This window comes from Volvox carteri (genome assembly GCF_000143455.1).
Source record: "Volvox carteri f. nagariensis unplaced genomic scaffold VOLCAscaffold_45, whole genome shotgun sequence".
Lineage (NCBI taxonomy): Eukaryota > Viridiplantae > Chlorophyta > Chlorophyceae > Chlamydomonadales > Volvocaceae > Volvox > Volvox carteri.
In genome coordinates, this window is record NW_003307588.1 from 609805 (window position 1) to 630657 (window position 20853).

At 52.1% G+C, this 20853-nt stretch overlaps 2 protein-coding genes across 2 annotated transcripts; one reads left to right on the top strand and one right to left on the bottom strand.

Moving 5' to 3' along the window:
• Nucleotides 1-1485: 1485 nt before the first annotated feature.
• On the top strand, nucleotides 1486-6219 carry VOLCADRAFT_95617 (uncharacterized protein; the record flags this gene model as incomplete). Its single annotated transcript, XM_002954695.1, has 6 exons — nucleotides 1486-1704; nucleotides 2733-2846; nucleotides 3296-3449; nucleotides 3691-3882; nucleotides 4671-4771; nucleotides 5899-6219. The coding sequence occupies 6 exons, from the start codon at nucleotides 1486-1488 to the stop codon at nucleotides 6217-6219; spliced, it is 1101 nt and encodes a 366-aa protein (XP_002954741.1).
• An 853-nt stretch (nucleotides 6220-7072) lies between these two features.
• On the bottom strand, nucleotides 7073-13599 carry VOLCADRAFT_106523 (uncharacterized protein; the record flags this gene model as incomplete). Its single annotated transcript, XM_002954744.1, has 9 exons — nucleotides 7073-7293; nucleotides 8931-9078; nucleotides 9572-9637; nucleotides 10098-10193; nucleotides 10420-10544; nucleotides 10952-11122; nucleotides 11398-11527; nucleotides 12648-12761; nucleotides 13291-13599. The coding sequence occupies 9 exons, from the start codon at nucleotides 13597-13599 to the stop codon at nucleotides 7073-7075; spliced, it is 1380 nt and encodes a 459-aa protein (XP_002954790.1).
• Nucleotides 13600-20853: the final 7254 nt, after the last annotated feature.

The following is a 20853-nucleotide window of genomic DNA, read 5'->3' on the forward strand; positions in this document are numbered from 1 at the left end:
ATGAGCTTGATGAAATACGTCGTCAAGAGGACATTTAGTGTTGTAGCTGCAGGGGCAAGCTTGTTGGGTCCGGGGTGGGCGGGAGTTGTTGATCCGCTCCGGAGAAAGCAGGGGGCATAAACTGCGTCGCAGAAGCCCTCGAGGAAATGCCAGTCTGTGACATTCCAGTTAGCTATGTAGGATAGCTGTGAGTTGCCTCCACCAGCGGAGTCATGCCTAGCGATACCGGGACATGCGCCGCCACTAGCACTACTAAAGGTGCTTCAATAAGGTGGGCTAACTCTATGGTGCTAGTGCTATATATTCTCCACTGCACTCTACCCGATGGGTCTCGCTGACGAGCCGAAGGCACAGCGGTGTAGTAACAGAAAGCGCGCCGAAGGCGCGGGACCTGTTTTGTTGATCAGCGCGCGCTGAACAACAAAAACAAGATAAGCTAACCAGCTTAATGCGCGCAATAAATGACGGCCCTGAGGACACGGGCCGTTGCGAAACAGTTAGTCTAACAGTTACGCATTGGGCCTTACGCCCAACTAACCCAGCTTACTTACGCAAGCTCGCAATATATATTTTTTTTCGCGTTTGTTTGCCTGATGATTGGATTTCCGTTGTTATGTGCTCTCGGACTGTAGTTTTGTTGTCTGCCGTTGCGATTGAGCAAGGATACAAATAATTTAAATCGTGTTATCCATCGAGACGCTTCGTTTATTATTTTCATTTTGCAACTTACAACCGATACCATTAGTCATAGTGCCTTGCTTTTCTAAGCTAGTCCCTTGCAACGTTACATCTCTTTCCTTTTATTTAGTACAGGTGCACCATGAACAGCTTTTAATCCTTTTTGCTTAACCTTGATAAGGCCTCCTTCAGCTGCTAGCTTCTTAAACTCCAAATTCGGAAAGGTATCACTTGATTGTTTGAATCCAAGCTTACCGTGCTGACCGACTGGTTCAATGGTGGTGTCCTGTTCAGGGGCTATTGGCAGAGCAAACTGCAACAAAATGCTGGTGACGACTTGCAAATGTAGGTGCAAGCTGGTGCAAGCTACTAGTAGTGCTCAGGAAACCGCCTGCTCACTAGATCAATACACATTAGTTTTGGTCCGCTGTCAATTGGTTGAATGAGTAATGTGAGCCGACATAGCACAACACATATTTACCTACCCACAAACATACATATATCGAGACCTGTTAGGGTCGAAAATCCGATTGGTCATCCGAGGTTCGATTGTCCCACGTATGTATGTATCGCTTCCGCAACGAGCGAGCAAGTGCCTTGCGTCCCATGGGGTAGTTGGTTGTCGTCATACTGTAGGCGTTTCAATTCGTTGGTTGGATGCCTTGTTTTTAAAGCTTAACGCCGCCCTACTGCTGCCGCTGCCACTCGGCAGTGCTCGGAAAGGTCCGCTTGCGAGCCGCCGTAAGAAATAGTTATTAAAAACATAACCCTAAGAGAAAAATGACGATGTTATCTTTTAAATTTTACATGATTCGCGCCAAGCAGCGGCAGCGCTTGCAAGCCGCAGCACGTGCCTTGCTAGTACTAGTAATTCTGCTACCGTTACGGGGTGTAGCAACGTCACGGGCGCTGGCAGCGCTATCCATGCCAGAGATGGCGGGGGGTGGACGCGAGTTTACTCAGATGGGCCCGTACTCCGTGTCGTCCTGCGGCACACGGGTGGATCTGGCATCGCCGAGTGTCCCGGTACCGCTGAACGTGACTGTAACATTTCCCGGCGGCAGCGGCGGCGGCGGCAGCGGCGGCGGCGGCAGCGGCGGCGGCGGCAGCGGCGGTGCCAAGGTCGATGGCGGCGGCCGCCGGGGCCGCGGCCCCTTTCCGTTGGTCGTCCTGTTCAGCGGGTGGGAGGCAAGTTATTAGGTCGCACAGATAGATATATGGAGATACATAGATAGCGCACCCGTGATAACGTTGTTGTGTGTCTCTCGGCAGCATGCGCGTACGGCGATGCTGCACGATATATAGCATAGCTTAGGCAGTACTGGTAAGGCACGGTCCATTGCCCCCGGGAGATGCCGGGATCGAGACCTATCAGGGTGGAATAATCTTCCGATGGTGGCAGATAAAGTGCCCCTAGTCGATGGACGGTGGTGTCCTGGGAGAAAGCCGACTTGCTAAACGACCAGGAATGGAGTTGAGCCGCCAGATTCCGTTGGATGCCGGTGGTGGGTGCGGAACCTGAGTTATCCACTGTGAAGTTGACTAGGGTGACTAGATGAGGGTGCCCCGAAATACCGGGGAAGGCAGGGTTTCGCAGGGTAGCGGCCACGGGTAAAGATATGCCCCCCTGTCCCACACATCATATAGCGATATCCAACGGGATTTTTGGTTATACCTGCAGACCTGCATATCTAGAAGATATATCGCCAGCTATATCTTGCATATTTATTGCATTCCTGCCGCCGCGTACGTGCATCCGATCCCACAGTAGCGTTGGGCTAAGAAGGCTCTCTATCTAGTAGAACAAGGCGCACTACTGCTACACATAAAATAGCAGTAGTCCGCCGGATAGTGCGGTCAGCTCGGTACACAATTTCCTATAAGTGTGATGGGGCCTTATAATAATTTTCCTTGTGCGTTTTATGCACCTATGTTGTGTCGTGAAAGGCGTGTATATTCATACACGATTTATACATCCCCGCTGCAACGTATACCTTTGCAGGCGCGTATATCTTGCTTCCTTTTTTTTCCGCCGCGCCCGCATGCGCATGCAGTGTAAAGCGTCTTGGTATGCAGACATCGTCAGTCACGTGGCGTCTTGGGGGTACGTCGTACTGCAGTACGACGGCGATTGGAACGCCTCATTGGCATTGGGCGAGCGTGGAGAGGTGAATAAACATACATGTGCATATGTGTGCGTGTGCGTGTGCGTGTCTGCATTACCAGCAATGCGATGTGTATAGCTTGTGTGCGTGCTTGTATGTCGAACGCACAGAATCCTTGGAGCCGATCGCTCACGCGAACGAACATCTTACAGATTCGGCTCTATCCAAATCTGTGTACGCTGAACGTAAAGATGCACGTGTAATAAATAACAACCGTCTGTTCGCCTTGGCAAAGTTATTATCGTGCATCACCATCCCTCATCGCGGCTCAGATCATCTGACGATATTAATCGATTAATAAAGGAAATGTAACTTTGAAACTTATCGTCGATAAATCGTGGCCTGGAATGTATTAGATAGGGACCGTCCCTATTATACACCAGCTACAGACGGTACAGAACTTTAGGATTTCGCGGCCCATCCGTCGTCGCTACCATGGACATAACGAGCAGGTGGCGTATCTGGATCCCTTGCTGGAATGGTTGGAGGATAAGGCCCCCTCCGTGGCCGGCTGTGCGGATCTCAAGGGCGCGGTGAACTTCACCAGATCGGCCGTCATGGGCCATAGCCGCGGCGGCAAGATGGCAGCGCTCCTTTATGCCATCGGTGGGACCCCAGCCACCGCATTTATAATGAGTGTTGAATAGGAATTACTACACACACGTAACGGAAATCAATAATTGAAATGAAAAAATATACATTTCCATTGTATTTAAGCTGTTTCTTTTATTTTCCCAGCAGACAGATCTAGAGGCTGGTTCGACCCGTAAATATTTGTGTGTAATAAGTAGTAGTTCGTTGTCATCGTCAAAATGCCCATTACTTTTGTTGTTCGTCATTATTGCAGAACCTACTAACCTCACCAACATCGTCACAGCTGTTCTCCTGGATCCAGTGGATTGCGCTGGCCTGGAAGGCAGCCGGTATCCATCCGCCATTGCAAAGCTGGTGGGCCTCGGGCAGCAAAATAACAACTTCATCAGCTGCGGTGACACCATTCCGCAGCACGGACGCAGCAATCTGTCCGCCGCCATTATCGGTATGCACTATCCATGAAGCTAGCTAGCTAAATCGATGTTTGATGATCCATGCATGATTGTGTCGCCTTATAGGCCGCCGAGCAGCAGATAGATCTACGCGACCGCCCACCGCCTGGCTACCTACGTACCTGGCACGATAGCGGCTGGTTGTTGCTGCTGCTGGTGAAAGGCCCACACTGCTGATCAGCTTCCAGCAGATTATTTGTTATTAAGGAATTAAGAAAATAAAAGTAATAAAATTTAAACTTCCCAACAAATCTTTTCCGCTACTTAAGGTAACCCATCTGCTGACTTTTCAGGCTAGTTCAGACGTAGTATGTTAGGTACGTTGATGAGCAAATAAAATAAAGTAGTAAATTTTCCTAGACGGAAGCGACTTGCAGAAATTCAAGTGCTTTCTGGATTATGAGGAGGTCCTGTTACACCGGTGATTGTCTAGTTTGTATATACAAAGCGCTGGCTCTACTCTTCGTAAGTCTGGAGCCCACTGTAACAACCACACACACACACACACTGTTCATATTTACAGTATAAGTTCAATCAATGCTTGGGTATAATACTGTGAGAAGTATATGTATGCACGATTATTGCCAGGCATGTGGAAGCGAGACGTTGATCTATCTATCGATCCATCGATTGGGTTATTACAATGCACGCACAAGCGAGTACGTGCGTAGCCTTCTCTACTCGGTCTATTCGTCGCCTTAGCTTCGTTCCTGCCACCCGGCTCCTATCACATTCCTGTGTGTGGCACTTCCCGCTGCCTGTACACCAATCGCGCCCGCAGGTGCCGGTTATCATGTGGGGCGCTGCAATCCCCAGGGCTCGAACTATCAGTCCTTCTTCGACGCCTTTTCAACGAACAGCTTAAATATTCTATTGAAGGAGGTGAGAGAAGCTGGCCGCTAATAAAAAGGCCTCTCGAGGCGCCAGCGGAGCACCTGAGCGCGTGCATTTGTAGACGTCCGTACTATGCACCAGCTGTTACAACATGTACCGTATGGCGTTGACTGGTATCATAGAATGTTCGTACGTATGGATTCGTACACCTGCTGCCGCCGTGCGCAGATACAGCAGCCACCCGTAATGCGTTGATGTCATCCAAAGGATGGGAACGAAATTGCTGTCCGCCGTGCGAGCGCTGCTGCTGGCTCGACGGCATGGACAGGCGCGCGGGAGGTTTGGGTACCCGCTGTACACACGCTCCTACTCCTAAGAATTTGCTGGCAAATTGTTTAAGAACTATAGCATCGACCAAAATATACGGTGTACATCTACATCATTCGCCTACGCATCCTAATCCCTAGGCCACACATTCCACGGGTCACCGATCGGTAACCGGGCCCAACCGGTCAGTTGGGTTAGTAGCCATTACCCAACCGATGGGCTACCCTACCAATCTGTTACCGGCCGGGACAAAACTCAGTTGACCGTAATGGAATGTAATGGACAGTGCCTAACCATGCATTAGAAGTACCTTGTCTATACGGCTGGTTCAGTGAAGCGACCAGACCTGCCTGCTGAGACTCTGCTGCACTAGGTTCCGACAGATGAAAAATTTCCAAACAAGACTGACCGCTTATTCGTCTTGAGTTTTGATTTATCGGGGAAGCAAAACTGGCCGCTATTGGCACTACCACCATCAACAACCGCTGGACGTGCATCTCCATGCCAGCGCGCGTGCGTGATGAGCGCGTAGTACTGCTGGGCCAGTGTGTCGTACTGATGATGCATGTATGCCACTTCAACTTTTGCTTGCAAGCAGCAATCTGCTGGCCCAGCAGCTAGGTAGAACAGGCCTGATAGGACCTGTATGTGCATGAATGGCTTGTTGCGGTAGCTGTCGTACAGTAGTACGGCACGCACATCATTTATAGTAAACACGCGCTAAGGCGCGCGCGCGCTCTGCTGCCGGCACCTTAAAAGAGACCCTTTTCAACGGCGACCAGCTACGTACTACGCTTACTATTAACTTGTGCATGTATGTGAGTCATCACACCGATAAATGTCTGCAGGCAGGCCATATGCAGTTCGCGCAGTCGGACGACCCGAACTACGTCGAGTTTGCGAAGATTTGCGGTGGGAATGGCAACATTACCAATGAGGTATGCATGCCCACGCGCGCACGCATGTCGTTACGATTGGCGGAACTCATTCCCGTTTGCATGAGGGCGAGGTACAAGAATCTGCTTTCAGGATTTCACACTATCGTTGCCTTCCTTATTTTTTTTAAAGCCTTCAATGTGCGCGAGGTGTATAATATTTTTTATTTATGTCTGCTGCCGTTTAATGGTTTGGCTGCTGCTGCCACGAAGTGCACCACAATAATCGATTAGCAGATATCTACGAGACCATAAAGGATATAGATTTAAAGAATCATCCTTACACAATCATCCTCCTCATTTTCATGTTTGTGTCTGCACGTGCGTATGCATGTATGTATGTATGTACGGTATGTTGTGATATATCAGGAGGTGCGGTCTGAGGCCCGGGCGATGGCTGCCGCCTGGTTGGAGTCCGTGTTCAGGCCAGGCCAGGTGAGTGCGAGTGCATGCGGTTGTAGGATGAGTGAAGTGCGATCCAACAGGACACATCAGGAGCTCCGGTGCTGCTGCCCGCACCAAACCTTGGAACGAGGCCAGTAAGCACCCGTGGAGCACCAGGGCCGCCAGCTCCCTACCACGGCGGCCTGGACAGCCGTGAGGAACCACGCACACAGACTCACTCCCCTGCCCAGCCAAGACCATGGGCACGGCCTGAGAGATTTGTGGCCAAGGATATTTGTGGCCAAGGACATTCGTGGCCAGGATTTACAAGGTCATACAGGCCAGCTGAATAGCAGCAATCGGCATTAGAACCATTAGCTACGCACGCACCTACCACAAGACTGGGTCCCCACTCCGCGGATGGCAGAGATCCCGCGAAAGCTTTGCATTAGGCATTGGGCGCCACCTTTAATACATCAGATCGGGCTGGATATGCTGGATGGGACCACCAGCCGACTGCTCGCATAGCCACGTACCAACACATAACCGCCAGGGTGTACTGGACCATGGATGCGATTGAGCCTTACATGAATCCGCCTCCACAGCAGGAATGGGGAAAAGCCCAGCACAGGCCAGCCGGCCGTTCACCACCCGCATCACCTCCCAGCTGGCGGGATATCACAATTCGGATTGATGTTCCCCGTCAGGCTAGCCACGGGAGTGCGAGTGCCAATTCCCTGAAGCGACATATGGCTCGTCCCTCGATACGGCGACGCCTGCTACCCCATCTGCTTGTCTTAAGAGCGCCTGTTTGATGATGAATAATGTGTGTACTGGTATCTGCGCGGTCGGCCTGCCTGCCACTTGAGTAAAGAGTGCTCGCCTGCATGAATTCTCGGATGCTGTCCGGATTTTTACGCTCTGCTGCAGGAGGGAACATCGCAGCGCCTGGCAGATTACCAGCGGCACCTAGCAGCTCAGCACACCGCGGGCACGATAACCTACCGCCTGCCTGACATGGGCTCACTGTCGTCGTAAGATGCTGATCACACGGCTACGCGGAACGTGCCTGAACGGAACCGCTGATATATTTCATGGTACGGCAGGGATTCATGCACGCTCAGGCCTTAGCCTATCCGTTTCGCCATGTTATTGTATTAAGATCTCAGTTGATCTCTGCGTCTACACATCACGACATCACGACGTACTTGATTTGTGTCCGTCGGTAGAGTAATAACCAGGTGCTCAATACTACATGTAACTTTGGATGATATGCAGAGGATTGAGGGTTTTAGCTGTAGAGCAAGTCGACAGTAACGCGATCACTGCATTTATAGCTAAGCAAGGTAGGAACACAGTCATTAGAACGTTTCGTCGAAATCTGCCCAGTCTGCCACACCTGCATACGACAAGTGCTTGTTGGAGAAAGCAAAGAAGGATGCATGATATGTATCGTTGATAGGTTAACAGTAGCGGGTATTACAGCGAGCCCCAGACCCCAAGGGTGTTTTCCGGCAGGGAAGTAGGGCGGGCCATCGGACGACCGCGCACTGCTCTGCACTGCGAATACCCTAGAGTTTCGTGTCACGACAAATCAAGACCGCAGCTTCATGCGCACATCCGCCTGGAATTGTATCCGTACCAAGCAACGATAACGTACCTTTGCTCCTGCTGTGCGGTACCAACCCAGCTACTCGTTAAACAACACGGTGCGGACCGATCAACACGGGAGGGTTCTCATGCAAGAAAGTGCGCGCACATCTGTAACGCAGACAAGCAATACAAACGCACGCACCCACCACGGCCCAATCAAAATTCTCATGACAGGCCTCGCGAAAATGGCGAAAACCGGCTCCAACAGCTGCTTTCTCCCATGGAGGCAGCGCACACCTCATCTGAAGCATAGACGCTAATCCTTCAATGTCCGACACGATCACATGCACATGCGCATGCGCATATGCATGCCTATGCGAATGAATGGATCGCGTCACAGCAGCAGCTGCTTACACCATGCATGCATGTATATGCACCGTGTATGAGCTTCATACTGTGCCAGCCACACACAAGGCTGTCCTCAAGGGTTGGGGGGGCCGAAGTTTGTAGGAAATCCTCCTGCGTTGCTGTATATCACGGAAGTGCGTGACAATTATGACGCGCTCCATCAAAGTTACCGGCAACACATACACACACACATACACACACCGGCACAACCATGATGTACAACTATTTTTTTCGAGTACGGTGCAACTCCAAAGAACAAGCTCGCCTAGATATTTACTATCTGCACAAGTGAGTAGTTGTTAGGCTAGTGTCTGCATGCACGTTCCCTCTCTTATGCAGCGGGCAACACATCACATCATGCGTTTCCTTGCATGGTTCATAATTGACACGCCCTAGCTATTTATAGGCGAAATGCCTACACTTCATCTCTGCTGATGCACGGATTGACGTCCAGGTCATATAGATCTTATATATGTCGAACATATTTTAGCCAACTACACAACATCTGCAGACTGTGAAGCACCATGTATCATCTATCTACAGTTCACTCTTCTCCGCACCGCCGCCGGTGGCCGAGCTGACGACTGCCTCGGCTGCCGTCGTCTCCGGAGCAGCTGGAGGCGCGCCGGGCACTCGATAGGTGAGAACACCTTTACGGCTCTGCGTCTGCAAATGCTGCATGTAGGCCTGCAGACCGCTTTTAGTGCTCTGTCCGTGGGGGCACACGTTGGGGATGTGTTCGGAAAGGGATTAACAACATGCTGCTCGATTTCAAATAAAAGCCTAGGCAGCTTTTAGTCGTATAGATCGTCCGTCATCAAATCAATAATCATGTGGATATCGGATATATGATGTGCGAAACAGAGGGGCATATCTTCACCCGTGGCCGCTACCCGGCGAAACCCTGCCTTCCCCGGTATTTCGGGGCACCCTCATCCAGTCACCCTAGTCAACATCTCAGTGAATCGCTCAGGTTCCGCACCCATCACCCGCATCAAACAGAACCTGCTGGATCGACGGTGGCCCAACTCCAGTCCTGGACGGCTCGCAGGATATAGATGCATGGCATATTTAGGCGCTAAAACAGTCTCCACATACATGTGGGTATGTATGCTTAACATACGCGCCTACAAATACATACACATGCGGATAAGGCCACGCACGTACGCACGTCCACGTGCATTCCTGTACACGGGCGCACCTGGCCTGGTCGGAACACGGACTCGAACCAGGCGACAGCCATCGTACGGGCTTCAGAAATGACGTCCTACGCGGTCGACAGAAGCAAAAGTACGTAACGAGGTAAATGGCAGTATAGTAGGGAGGGAGGAAAGGGGAGGCACAAAGGGGAGGCACGAAGGCCAATTCCGCAGACATTCAAGTCATCAAAATGAACCCTGAAGCTACCTAGGAAATTAGGTAGCTTGGGTAGCTGTAACTCAATCCATTAATTCATCAGCATCAGCATCAGTCGCCCAAGGAGCATTTCCAATCTAGGAGGGTCAACCTCCCCTAGCCCGTACAGGAACCCTCATGCTAACGTTCGTATGATGACACTGCACGCACGGTTGCATGGCTGTGAGGCTGCTTGGCGACCCGAGGGTTTGGTGACCACATACTGGGTACCTGCCTACCGGGCTTGCGGATGGCAAGAATGGTCATGTGAACGCAGGCGGAACGGTTGGCGACAGCTGTAAGCACTTCTAATTAAACACAGACACACATACCGCGTTACTGATTTTGAAAGCAAGAGGTCCGCATGCGAGGTTCAAAGCAGCGTAGGCGTCAAGCCCGTTGGATTCGGCGAACTGCATGTGGCCAGCCTGCACGGGCACGACCACACCTCCTTGAGAATGATAAATCCAAGCAAGTACATAACGCAGACGCAGACGCACGTACATACATACACCCCAGCAGCATACACCCCGGCGTGCCTCAGTGCGTCAGTAGTCACTCACCCGTTAGCATTTGTCGTGACAAAACTAATCACTGGTTCATACATAAAATAAAAGGGTTTTCGCATGTGCACATATTTGCCTACGTACATACCTGCACCATCGAGATGTACCAGCTCTTGTCGGACAAAGTGGCGCTGAAGGCCGTGGCATTGTTGTCGTCCGGGGTGCAGGATGGAAGAAGCCACGACGCGATCCCATCCCGCCTGTAGCCAGAGCCTGGGACCGAGTAACGGGTGGCGGATGTTACATGCGTTACATGCATGCCGAGAGGCAGCAGCGTTGAAGTTGCGTGGGTGCATGCATGCTTAGGTAATGGAAATTCAGTTTCGTACGTAAAGACGGTAATGCTAAGCAGCCAAACCAACGATACGGCTGGGCACATGCAGTACACAGGTACTAAAGCGATGACATACGTAACTACGCACGTACACGTAGTCACAACACAAGTACATGACCGGACATCCATACAGACGCACATTGCAGCGGGGGTTTTCCAACCCCCGAACGATAGCAACAACTAAAATGGTGAGCAGGAGATGAACTTTTAGGTCTGTCTGCATGTACGAACGCAGGTACATACGGCTATTCCGTACACTCCACCACTCCGCAGCTAGATAGCTTACCAATAACCGCTGCAGACTTGTCGGAACGGCCATGGCTCGGAATGGGCTTGCGGCTGCAGTCGATGTCCAAGCCAACAAGCTTGGCAATGGCGGACGGGTGGGTGGGACCTAGGGCTTGAGGGCTGCAGTCCACGGGGTCGATTAGCACTGCGGTAGCCACATCGCTGCGGGCTACACATACACGTACATACAAACATGCATACAGACACACACCAGCGTATAGTCAACACACAACCAGGGCGCAGTGATAAGGCAAGGCAAGGCAGCAGTGATAAGAGGGCAGATGGTAAGGTAAAGCGAGCGAGGCAGATCCGGAGGGGCGAGTGTGCGGGACGCTTTCAGGCTTCTGCCTGCTGTGTGTTGTCTGGTGCATTTAATAAGTACCCATGAGGCGCATTCTGTGAGTGTTAAAACATGCCCGACCACCGCACGCCGACCCGACCTACTGGCGTAGTGCAGTGATGCCAGCTTGCCGCCGCGGCTGTGGCCCATCACAGCCTTTCGGGAGAAATCAATTTTGTTCTTGATGGGGCAGTCGCTCTTCAGCCACTCCAACAGGGGCGCCAGGACTTTTACCTGAACGCGGGGTTCACATCATGCGTTGGCAAGCAGGCCAGAAAGGGAAAGAGTAAAAGATGCTTGGGTGCTTTCATAGCACGCAAGGGTATATGAGTGGTGCGTCTGCAGTGTGCGCATATGTCATTCATGCATGCGTGTGCGTAATATGCATGGTATGCATGGTATGCATGGCATGTGTGTATGACTTAGATTACACTGCGGGCCACGAAGTATGCACGGGTCCGAAACCGAAACACAGCGCAAGGGTCACGAGCACACAGCACAACTCACTAGAATTGTGTGCTCCCGATCCCGACTCAGGCTCTGCTAAAACACGACCCAGCCCGCTCAGCAACGCTCCCCCAGGGGATGGGGCTGAAGTCAAAACACGGCGGGGGCTCTCAAATCTGAGCGACTCCACAAGACTCAGCTAGCTAGGGCAAAGGCTCTCTGAAAACCCCACTAGACCTTCCCATCAGATAAAAAACCACCTTAAGGGAGCAACGGGCAGGGGTGTCCCGGACGGGAGAGGCAAACGAATCAAAGCACAAAAGCCTCAAGAAAAGAAAGACGAACAGAGAGCGAAACCTCAAGACGTCTTGCAGCTAACCTAAGACAACTGACCTCCTCCACCTCTCCCTCCCTGGGCTGGCCCACAGGAGATGCAACTAACCGAAGAAAAAGGACAACGCACAAACCCGACCCGCGCGGCGCCTCCTCCTTACCACTACTAGATGGAAACGGCTGGCCCTCTCATCCTACCCCGTACGGCAAAACTCCCACCCTCGTCCCTCGCCGAGCAACCCAGCCCTGCAGCGCAGACGTGCTCTAGTAGTACGGCCCCTCTTGGGCCTTACCTCCCCCTCATCCAAGCCCGCATCAACCGCCGGTTCTCAACTTCTTAACCCCCAAAAAGCCGGCGTCCTCTTGCCGCTCTCTCCGCCCTTCCCCCTCACCTCCCCAATCCCCCCCAGCTTTACCAGGCTCTCCCGACACCCACGTCCTCAGGGCCCCACCCACCGGGGGGGGGGGATACCCCGCACTGGCCCTCCATGTGCCCTCTCTACCATTTGCCCCCATCCTACCACACGTAGGCCTGTACGAATATAGGTACGTAACCATGTACGTATGTACGTACCTCATCCTTTTCGCCATTTTGTAGAGGGTAAGCAATGCCCGTTGTGTACTGCACGATGACGTATCCCCAAGATGCCACATGCTCCACCGTCTTGGTGTACCAGGCAGCTTGGCACTGTACAATCGATGTACGACACGGAATTCAAGTGTACAAGCAAACGTGACATGGAGGGGCCGAGCACCAAGGGGGGGAAGGTACGGCAAACTACGTCGTGAAATACCCGCAGCCAGATGGCTTGATCTATGCTGATATGACGAACATAATCCAGCCACCTATATATAACTAACAGCAAGTTGTGATGAGCTCCATCCGAGGCCAAAGATTATCGCTTCAATCCCGCAAAGCGCGATCAAGGCTCAAGGCGACCAAGGGATCTACTCTCACGCAAAATCCACCTACCCGTGGTAGCCACGGAGCAGGCCACTTACACTTATAAAGGAGAGGCTCGCTCAATAGTTTTATATTACGGAGAGGTATACAAAAATAGGCAGCCGCTACGTTATCCCCGGTTCCTTCAGGAGTCCAGGCAAAATAACGAGGAACGCTACTACATGCAAGGGTAGTTATGACGACCTTTTGCCATTACTATAGGGTGCATTCCTCCAGTTCATTAATCCTTGGAGGTGTATTTGCAGCTCTGCACGCACGTCCCATGTCGGTTGAAGAGCCTAGCTATTGAGCCTAACCTAGACGAATCAAGAAAGATACACAAACTTGCCTCCATTCCGTTGAACATGAAAATTAATGGAAAGGGGCCGCCCTTGTCGTCGGTAGGATACGTTATGTCTACAGTCCAATTGTATGGCAACGGCGTTGCACTTGTACTGTACTTCTTGGTGGTATGGTTACCATTCTTGCTAAAGTCTTGCGCAAACGCTGGCAGCACCATTGCGCTGCACAGGAGCAAAGTGCTCGTTGCAAAGATTAAAAACCATCGGTTATTCAGAGCCATTTGTCAACTTTGTAAGTGGAATACTAGAACACATGATCATCTACGTTCATACGTTATATGACCCTGCCTTCCAACGGCCTGGCCGTACCCGGTTGCTGGGCCCTACATTTGTGAAGCTGCCCGTTGCCGCCTGGAAACATTCCAGCAGAGAACATGTATATTTTGACTTGTGTCAACGCTCATTACCTTGAATCGATTTATGTGTCTGGTCTATATGCATGGCCAAACAAGGCGCGTGAATAGTGACGGACTGTGAGTTGCTATCTGCTTCATAGCTAAGGCCATTGCCATCTTGTACCAGATTTCTCAAAACCTCGTGATCGTTTCATAAAGACGTGTTATCAGCATAATATATCTATTTTCAAATCGGCTTCAGCATTCTTGTTTCTATCTTATATCGGCCCAGGCACAGCCAAGCGACTCATCATCCAGCTGTTCCTCCAGGTCCATTACTTTGTGGTTGTTTTTCGCTTTTGGGAACATCTGGTTGAATATCAGCAGCAGCATGGCGTACCACGGTGCCGTTCGCAATTTATGAGCTTAGGCTTACTCATAGCGATGGGCCTGCAGCACAAGGGCTGGGGCTACTAGATGATTCAAAATTTCAACCTGGTCGAAGATGGCCGTGTGCATTCGGCTGACTTGGTAGCTAGGATGCAGTGCACGGCCCTACAGCACTCTGCGCGGAAACGTCATATGCCAGACGTCTTTCCTTTGGTTATAGAAACCGGCTGCGGTCGCTTTAACGACGATGAGACTACTGAGGGTATGGATGTAGGTCGCAATGTCTCTTGTCACCAACTGGACTGCGGAAGACAGCCGGGGCGATGGAAGTATTTGTCGTCGCGCACAAGGACTCATCTGCTCCTATGAGTAGATGAGCGCGCTGAAATACCTGGACTGCCACCACGCATTTGATTCTTTTAGGCTCAGGATCTTTATTTCCAGCTTAGGGAGTATTGTTAGCGATAGTAGTCATAGTCATAGTCGTTTTTCCAAATCCTGTGGATTGGGGCTGCGGAAGAACACTAGCTGGCTATGTACCGGCCCTGGCTATGTACCGTACCCAGTTAGGCCAAGCTTTTCCGAAATCGAATACAGAATAGAAGAACGTGTGTTGAGATATACTTTAAAGTGGGAGATAGACCCTGCCCATTATAATAGGCCCTTTAATGGCCGGCAAACATTTACAACACAAACATCCAAAATGCATTTATAGCATGACCTATGTAGCGCCGAAATGGATGTAAGCAAGCAGTCCCGTTTGCTTGCTGCGAAGTCCGGAAAGTCTATTATTTGGAGAAAGCAGCACATGCATGTACAGCTGCCGGGATGCCATTTGTGTTGCGATACGCAAGCAGGTAGGCAGGCAACCCTGTCACCACCCGAACGCCACATTTCGTGTATAGCAAACTCAACACCTATACTTCATCCCTAACGCAAACGATATGCTAGCATGCTAGAAATGTCCTGTAGCTGCCAAACTTTGTCCGTGACAACAACAAATACGTACAAACCAAAACCATCATTGCCATCACGTCATCACGCAGCCGAATCAACCAACCGACAGACAGCCGCAGACAATGTGTGCCTCCGTACGTATGTATGTACAACTGTAAGCACATGGCAATTAGAAAGCACGTGCCTGGCGACATCGCGTAATTCTATGTATTTAGGCGTGTTGTTCGCACGAAGCAGCACTTTGAACGTGACGCGGCTTTCTGGCAGCAACAAAAACAGCAGCTGTGTAAGGACACATCAGCTACAGCGGCACACAGGCGCAACAATGTAATTTCATTATTGGGGCAGTATGGACGGAACCGTCAAACACCTGCACTTGCAAGCCAGAAAATAAACGGGCTCTTCTCACACGTCACAACCCCCGTGTTACCGGGTAATAGTTAATACATTCGAGACTTGGAGATCAGCATACAACAACAAGGTACAACACTGTTTCCCGTACTTCCTGACGTCTGAGAACACATGCCGCGCGCGCCGCACCAAAGCGGAGACGTGCGCCTACGGCAGCGATGTGGTGACGCACTTGGCACTTTTGGCAAAGCAAAACAGTAATAAACACGCATCAAGTCATCCATCAACTGAAGTAAGTAAACCGGCACGGTAACGTTAGCAGCCGAAAACCCCTAAATACGGGTAGAACCGTCACCACACAAGTCAAGGAAGGAAACATTAGGGTGCGAATCACGCACGTTCAGATTCACGACAGCTGCTGATCCGGCCAAACAAACAACCGAACACATCCGAAAACGGGCAGAAGAGGTACAGACTAAGTAAGTACGGGGAAAGGCAGCAGACAACAAAAACGGCTGTCAGGCGAAGGAAGGCATACATACCGGGCCCAAACAGCCAACAGCCGGCAGCAAGAACATTTCCAGGGCTGCGGAAGCACACTTCCAGGACTCCAGGACATCGCAACTAAGCTCGAGAAGTTTCCTCACACCGTCATGTATGTCATCTATACGTCGTTTCCTTCCCAAGCTCTTTTTTACGCACTTCCTTAAGCCTTTCCGTATACATGCAGGTTGCTTCCGGCAGTCGAAGGACCGGCAGTCAACAGTAATCATTCAAACGTATGAACATTTATAAACTCACAGGGAACAGAGATCAAACAGAGAAGCAGCCAGAACAACAGCCGAACAGGCAAACAGAAAAGCGTACCTGAAATTTCAAGTGATCACGGGGAGTGAGCAGCAGCATGGCGCATACGGCGCGCCATTCGCAATCTACGACCGCCCGCGCCAGAAAAACATTCGTGCGGCCCCAGGGAGTGTGAGCCTTCGTGAGCCTCGCGTGAAGGAAAGGGAAGGGCGGCCAAGGGCGGCAGAGGGGCTGCACATGCAAGGCAAAATCCCCATTATCTATTTTGCTTCGACAGTAAGCTCTAGGGATAACACACAGCAAAGAAGCGTGTGAACCACCACTGGTCGGGCATCCCTCTAGTGCGGGAACATACATACGCACACACACACACATAAACGCAAGAAGATGCCTTCGCACATTCACACATCTCGCTAGCATAGCAGGGGCATAGCAGGGCAGGGCAGGCTGCGATGAGCCCTTGGGCAGCGGTTGGGCTGGTGATAACGGGTACACCTGGAACAGGCTCGATGTCATAACAACGACCACATATATGTATATACATATGTATATATATGTGGGCGGGTGTGGGTGCGGGCTGATGTTGATAGCGTGTGGAAGGGAAAACATCGAAAACCCTTACCTAGACCTAGACCTGCACAGACTGCACACCGGACACGCTGAACATACCAAGGCAAACGGTTTGCTCTCAACACGCACACCCAAAGACAAAACTCATACGGAAATAAATTAAGCTGTACAAGCGAATTTCATCCGTCCCACAGGGAGAGAGCAGGCAATATTGAAGGATCCCTCCCCTTCACACACCCACGCATGAAGAAAGATGAAGAGAAATTCGCATGAAGCAGAACCCTACAAAGGAGATGAGCAGTGTTTTGCATACATTGATTCGACCCACTGGCATCGCCACTGCCAACATCACCAGCACCATCATCATCACCAGCACCATCACCAGAGCCAAATCCGCAACACGGACAACAACAAACAGTAAAGCGCCAACACGTTAACACCAACACGCCCTAAACAGTCTTCCACTCCCATTCCCACCCCCAAATGCAAAACAAAAAAAACGCCAAAGCCCCAGAACAGCTTTGCAGTCACGACCCAGCACCGCAGTTCCCCACCTAAAAACCTCACCGAGTACACCGAAAAAGCAACTCCTAACAAGCGTCTCTTCCCCTCTCGTCCCCCCCACACACACGGGGCCACCGGAGAGGCAGATTGCCTAGCCTCCCCCGGCATTGCTCATTGTCTAAATTAGAGTAGTCTTAAGATAATTAGCTAAGCTCCGACATGTTCCCGGGGCCCCGTCGAAATCAAGTGGGGCGAAGTGTGTGATGCAGCGCGTATTAGTAAGTAAATGACGATGAGTTACGGATTGTCGCTCGATTGTAGCAGCACCCACCGATATCTTCAGAATCACCATGCAAATGTCCCATACTACACGAAGCCGTGTCGAGTATTCAAGAGTATTTTTTAAAGTAGCAGTTGTAAAAAAAACGGCATGTGCTTCTATTTCCTCGAGCCGTAACGTTTCCTTGCACCTGTAGATAGGACGGGTGAGGGTGCACAAAGCGGGACAGAGGAGCGAGCGATGAGCGCACGTCCCGACTCAATAACACCAACAAGGACGTGGAGCCTTGATAACGACAAGGAACACAATTCGAAATGCAAACTTGCGAGGTGCGTGCTTTCTTTGTGTGTTGTAAATCACGACGGTAACGTTAAAATGCGTGACTACACACGGTAAGCGCGACGCTAATGATGGTCCGCTAGTACAGACGCGTTTTACTTCCACCGCCGCAGCAGCTGTGGCGCAGCAAAACCAACCCACATAATAAGCCAACCCACAATGACCACCTTCATCACTTTTTCCGTACGTTTCATCGCCCTTCAAGCCGATGGTTTTTTGCATTCCCGCACCACATGGTCCCCATCTAGGGGCGGATAGGTGAGCGGATTGAGATGGACAAGTGGATGGATGGGTAGGAGAAGCAGAGCACACACAGGCGAATGCCCGTGCCGTGCAGAGGTGTGTTTGGCTCGCGTGAGGGGCCATGCGCGCGTCGCCATGTCGCGCATTGGCACCATGTAATGTCATCAAAGTTTTTTTCGTTGTTCAAAGCTGAATTTTTGCTCTACTGGCGGTAGTGATAGTGATGATGGTAGTAGAGAAGGGGGTCCGGAAGCACGTCATGCACAAAACTCGCACACCGCGCCCACATTTCGCGCCATCAAGGGCATGGAGACAGAGAAGCACTAAATAAACTCAACACGCGCGCGCCTTTCGCCTTTCGGATTTTCCTTGCTTCTCGACGACGACAAGCACCCAGAAGTTATATCTGTCCCATTCGATCCCACGCCTGCCTGCCCTTCCCACCCCATCGAGCCCCTTGACCACGTGCCGTACATCCGTACACCCCTACATCCCTGCATACACCTCCATGTGCCCGACTAGCCGAACGGCCTTGGCGTTCATGCTGTCAGTGAATTGCAAGCCAAGGATTTTTAAATCTTCTTCAACATGGCCGCAAAGTATGAGGCCTCATGCTGAAACCCCCTAACGCTCCAAGTCTCCCCCCCCCAGAACCTCAAATTCTCCCCATGCATTACTACTCTTTCCACACCAGACCCCCCCCCATGTCCCCCCACCCCCCACCCACTCTCCCATAAGGCCCTATCACTCCCCCGTTTATCTTAAGCAACAGTCATATAACACCACTCAGCGTAATCACCGCAGTGAAATGGGGCACCGAGCACATCATTCAACACCCGAGGTGGCGATGTGTGCACCACTATGTCGCCAGCACTGCAACAGCAACACTGCAACCAACACCACCACCACTGCCTGCGCGCCCTGATCGCCACCTTGGAAAAACTTGACTTGATATACGGCCCTGCTCATTCATGCCCCTGCTGTTTGAGAAAGCATTCATCCCCCGCAACCCGTCCCTGCTTTCGGAAGCCCCTCCTTCCTTTGCCAGAGGTTCGGTTGTTGATTAGGTGCAAAACGAAATCTGCTTTTACTAGACCGCACACGGCCAGCATTGGGGGCGACGCCTGCCTGCCGGAAAAGGGAGGAAGAGAAAGTAGCGGAAAAAATTTCTGCGGGCGAGGAGGGGACATCTTGCACCTCTTCGCCTTGCCCCGCGATGCCTTGAAATCAAATATAAAAGTGTTTTACCCGGAAACTGTAGCTGTGCTGGTGAGCTGCTACAGGATGTTTACGGCGCCTGCCTGAAGCTTTGACTCATTAGCCGTCAGGGCATGCCCGGGCTCGCTGCCTGCTGCCTGCTGCCTGCTGCCGGCGCCGCCTGTGGAGGAGGCTGCGCTGCGGTCATTCCCGCCGCCGGTGGCAGCGACCACAGCAGCGGCGGCGGCGGCGGCGGTCAGGACCGGCTCCGTAACAAATTGGTGGTACCCCTCGACGGAGGGAATGGGCTCCAGCTCTGCGAACTTCCCATTTGCTACCGCCAATAACGATGAATTGCCATACAATTTCCCCCTGCCGTACGGCGGTGCAGCATCCGTCGTACATAGTTTGCCGCTGCTCTCCTCCGATAGGCAGCATAACAGCGTGCGGCTCGACTCGCTGTTAGTCAATCCAACGGCGGTGAAGTCGCTTGAGGTGTCGCCGGTCGGCGCCGCCGCTGACGCCCCTGCCGCAACCTCCGCCGCCGACACCGCCGACACTCCCGCCGATATCGCCAACACCGATGTTGTCGCAGCGCGAGGCGTCGCCGCCACTACTGAAGATGCTGGCGTACGACCCATTTCGATACCGCCGCTACTGTCGCCGGCATTCGTGGCTACAGCTAGTCCCGCCGAGCCGGTGGTGAAGCTGTGACGGAACGGGCTCCTATTATTACAGGCAAAACTGCCAGCATGGACATAGCTGTTCACCCCTCTCGCCCCCATGTAGTTCGATGATGACCCCGCTCCACTTGAAGCGAGAATACCGAACCGCGAGATGGCGGCTGCGGCTGGACTGAGTGCTGTCGTCGCCGTCGGCATTCCTTGCGCCGTGGTAGGTAGGAGGACACCGGTCCTGGGCTGGCACCCCGGATTGACCGCCGCCGCCGCCGCCGCCGCTGCAGCCGCGGTAACGGCAACGGTGGAACGGAATGGGCCGAGCGGGGATGGTATTCTACTTGCAGGGCCGGCGGTGGCTGCCGCGACGCCGCCAGCGCCGGCCGCCGCCGTGGCTGCCGCGGAATGGCCGTCCGCTGTGTACCTCCGACTTAACGACTGGTGGCGGTGATGTGCCTTGGCTTCGGCGTCCTGCAACACATCGTGATCATGAACACACAGCGCCCGAAGTAAGTCACCGCATTACACATTACCATCCCTAGCACATCATTCGTCCCCTCACTTGGCATGCGAGTGTTGTGCCTACTGTTGGAAATGACCGGAAAACACTCATATAATCCACCAGAGGATGGTAACAACAGCAATAATGCTGGTCTTAACATGACATTTGACAATTTTACAAATTAAACATCTGCCCTGCCCTGCCCTGCCCTGCCCTGCCCTGCCCTGCCCTGCCCTGCCCTGCCCTGCCCTGCCCTGGGAGACCGAGGCATATTAATCTGTCGAATTCGCCATTGGCTTGTGAACCATTGGCTCGTACAAACG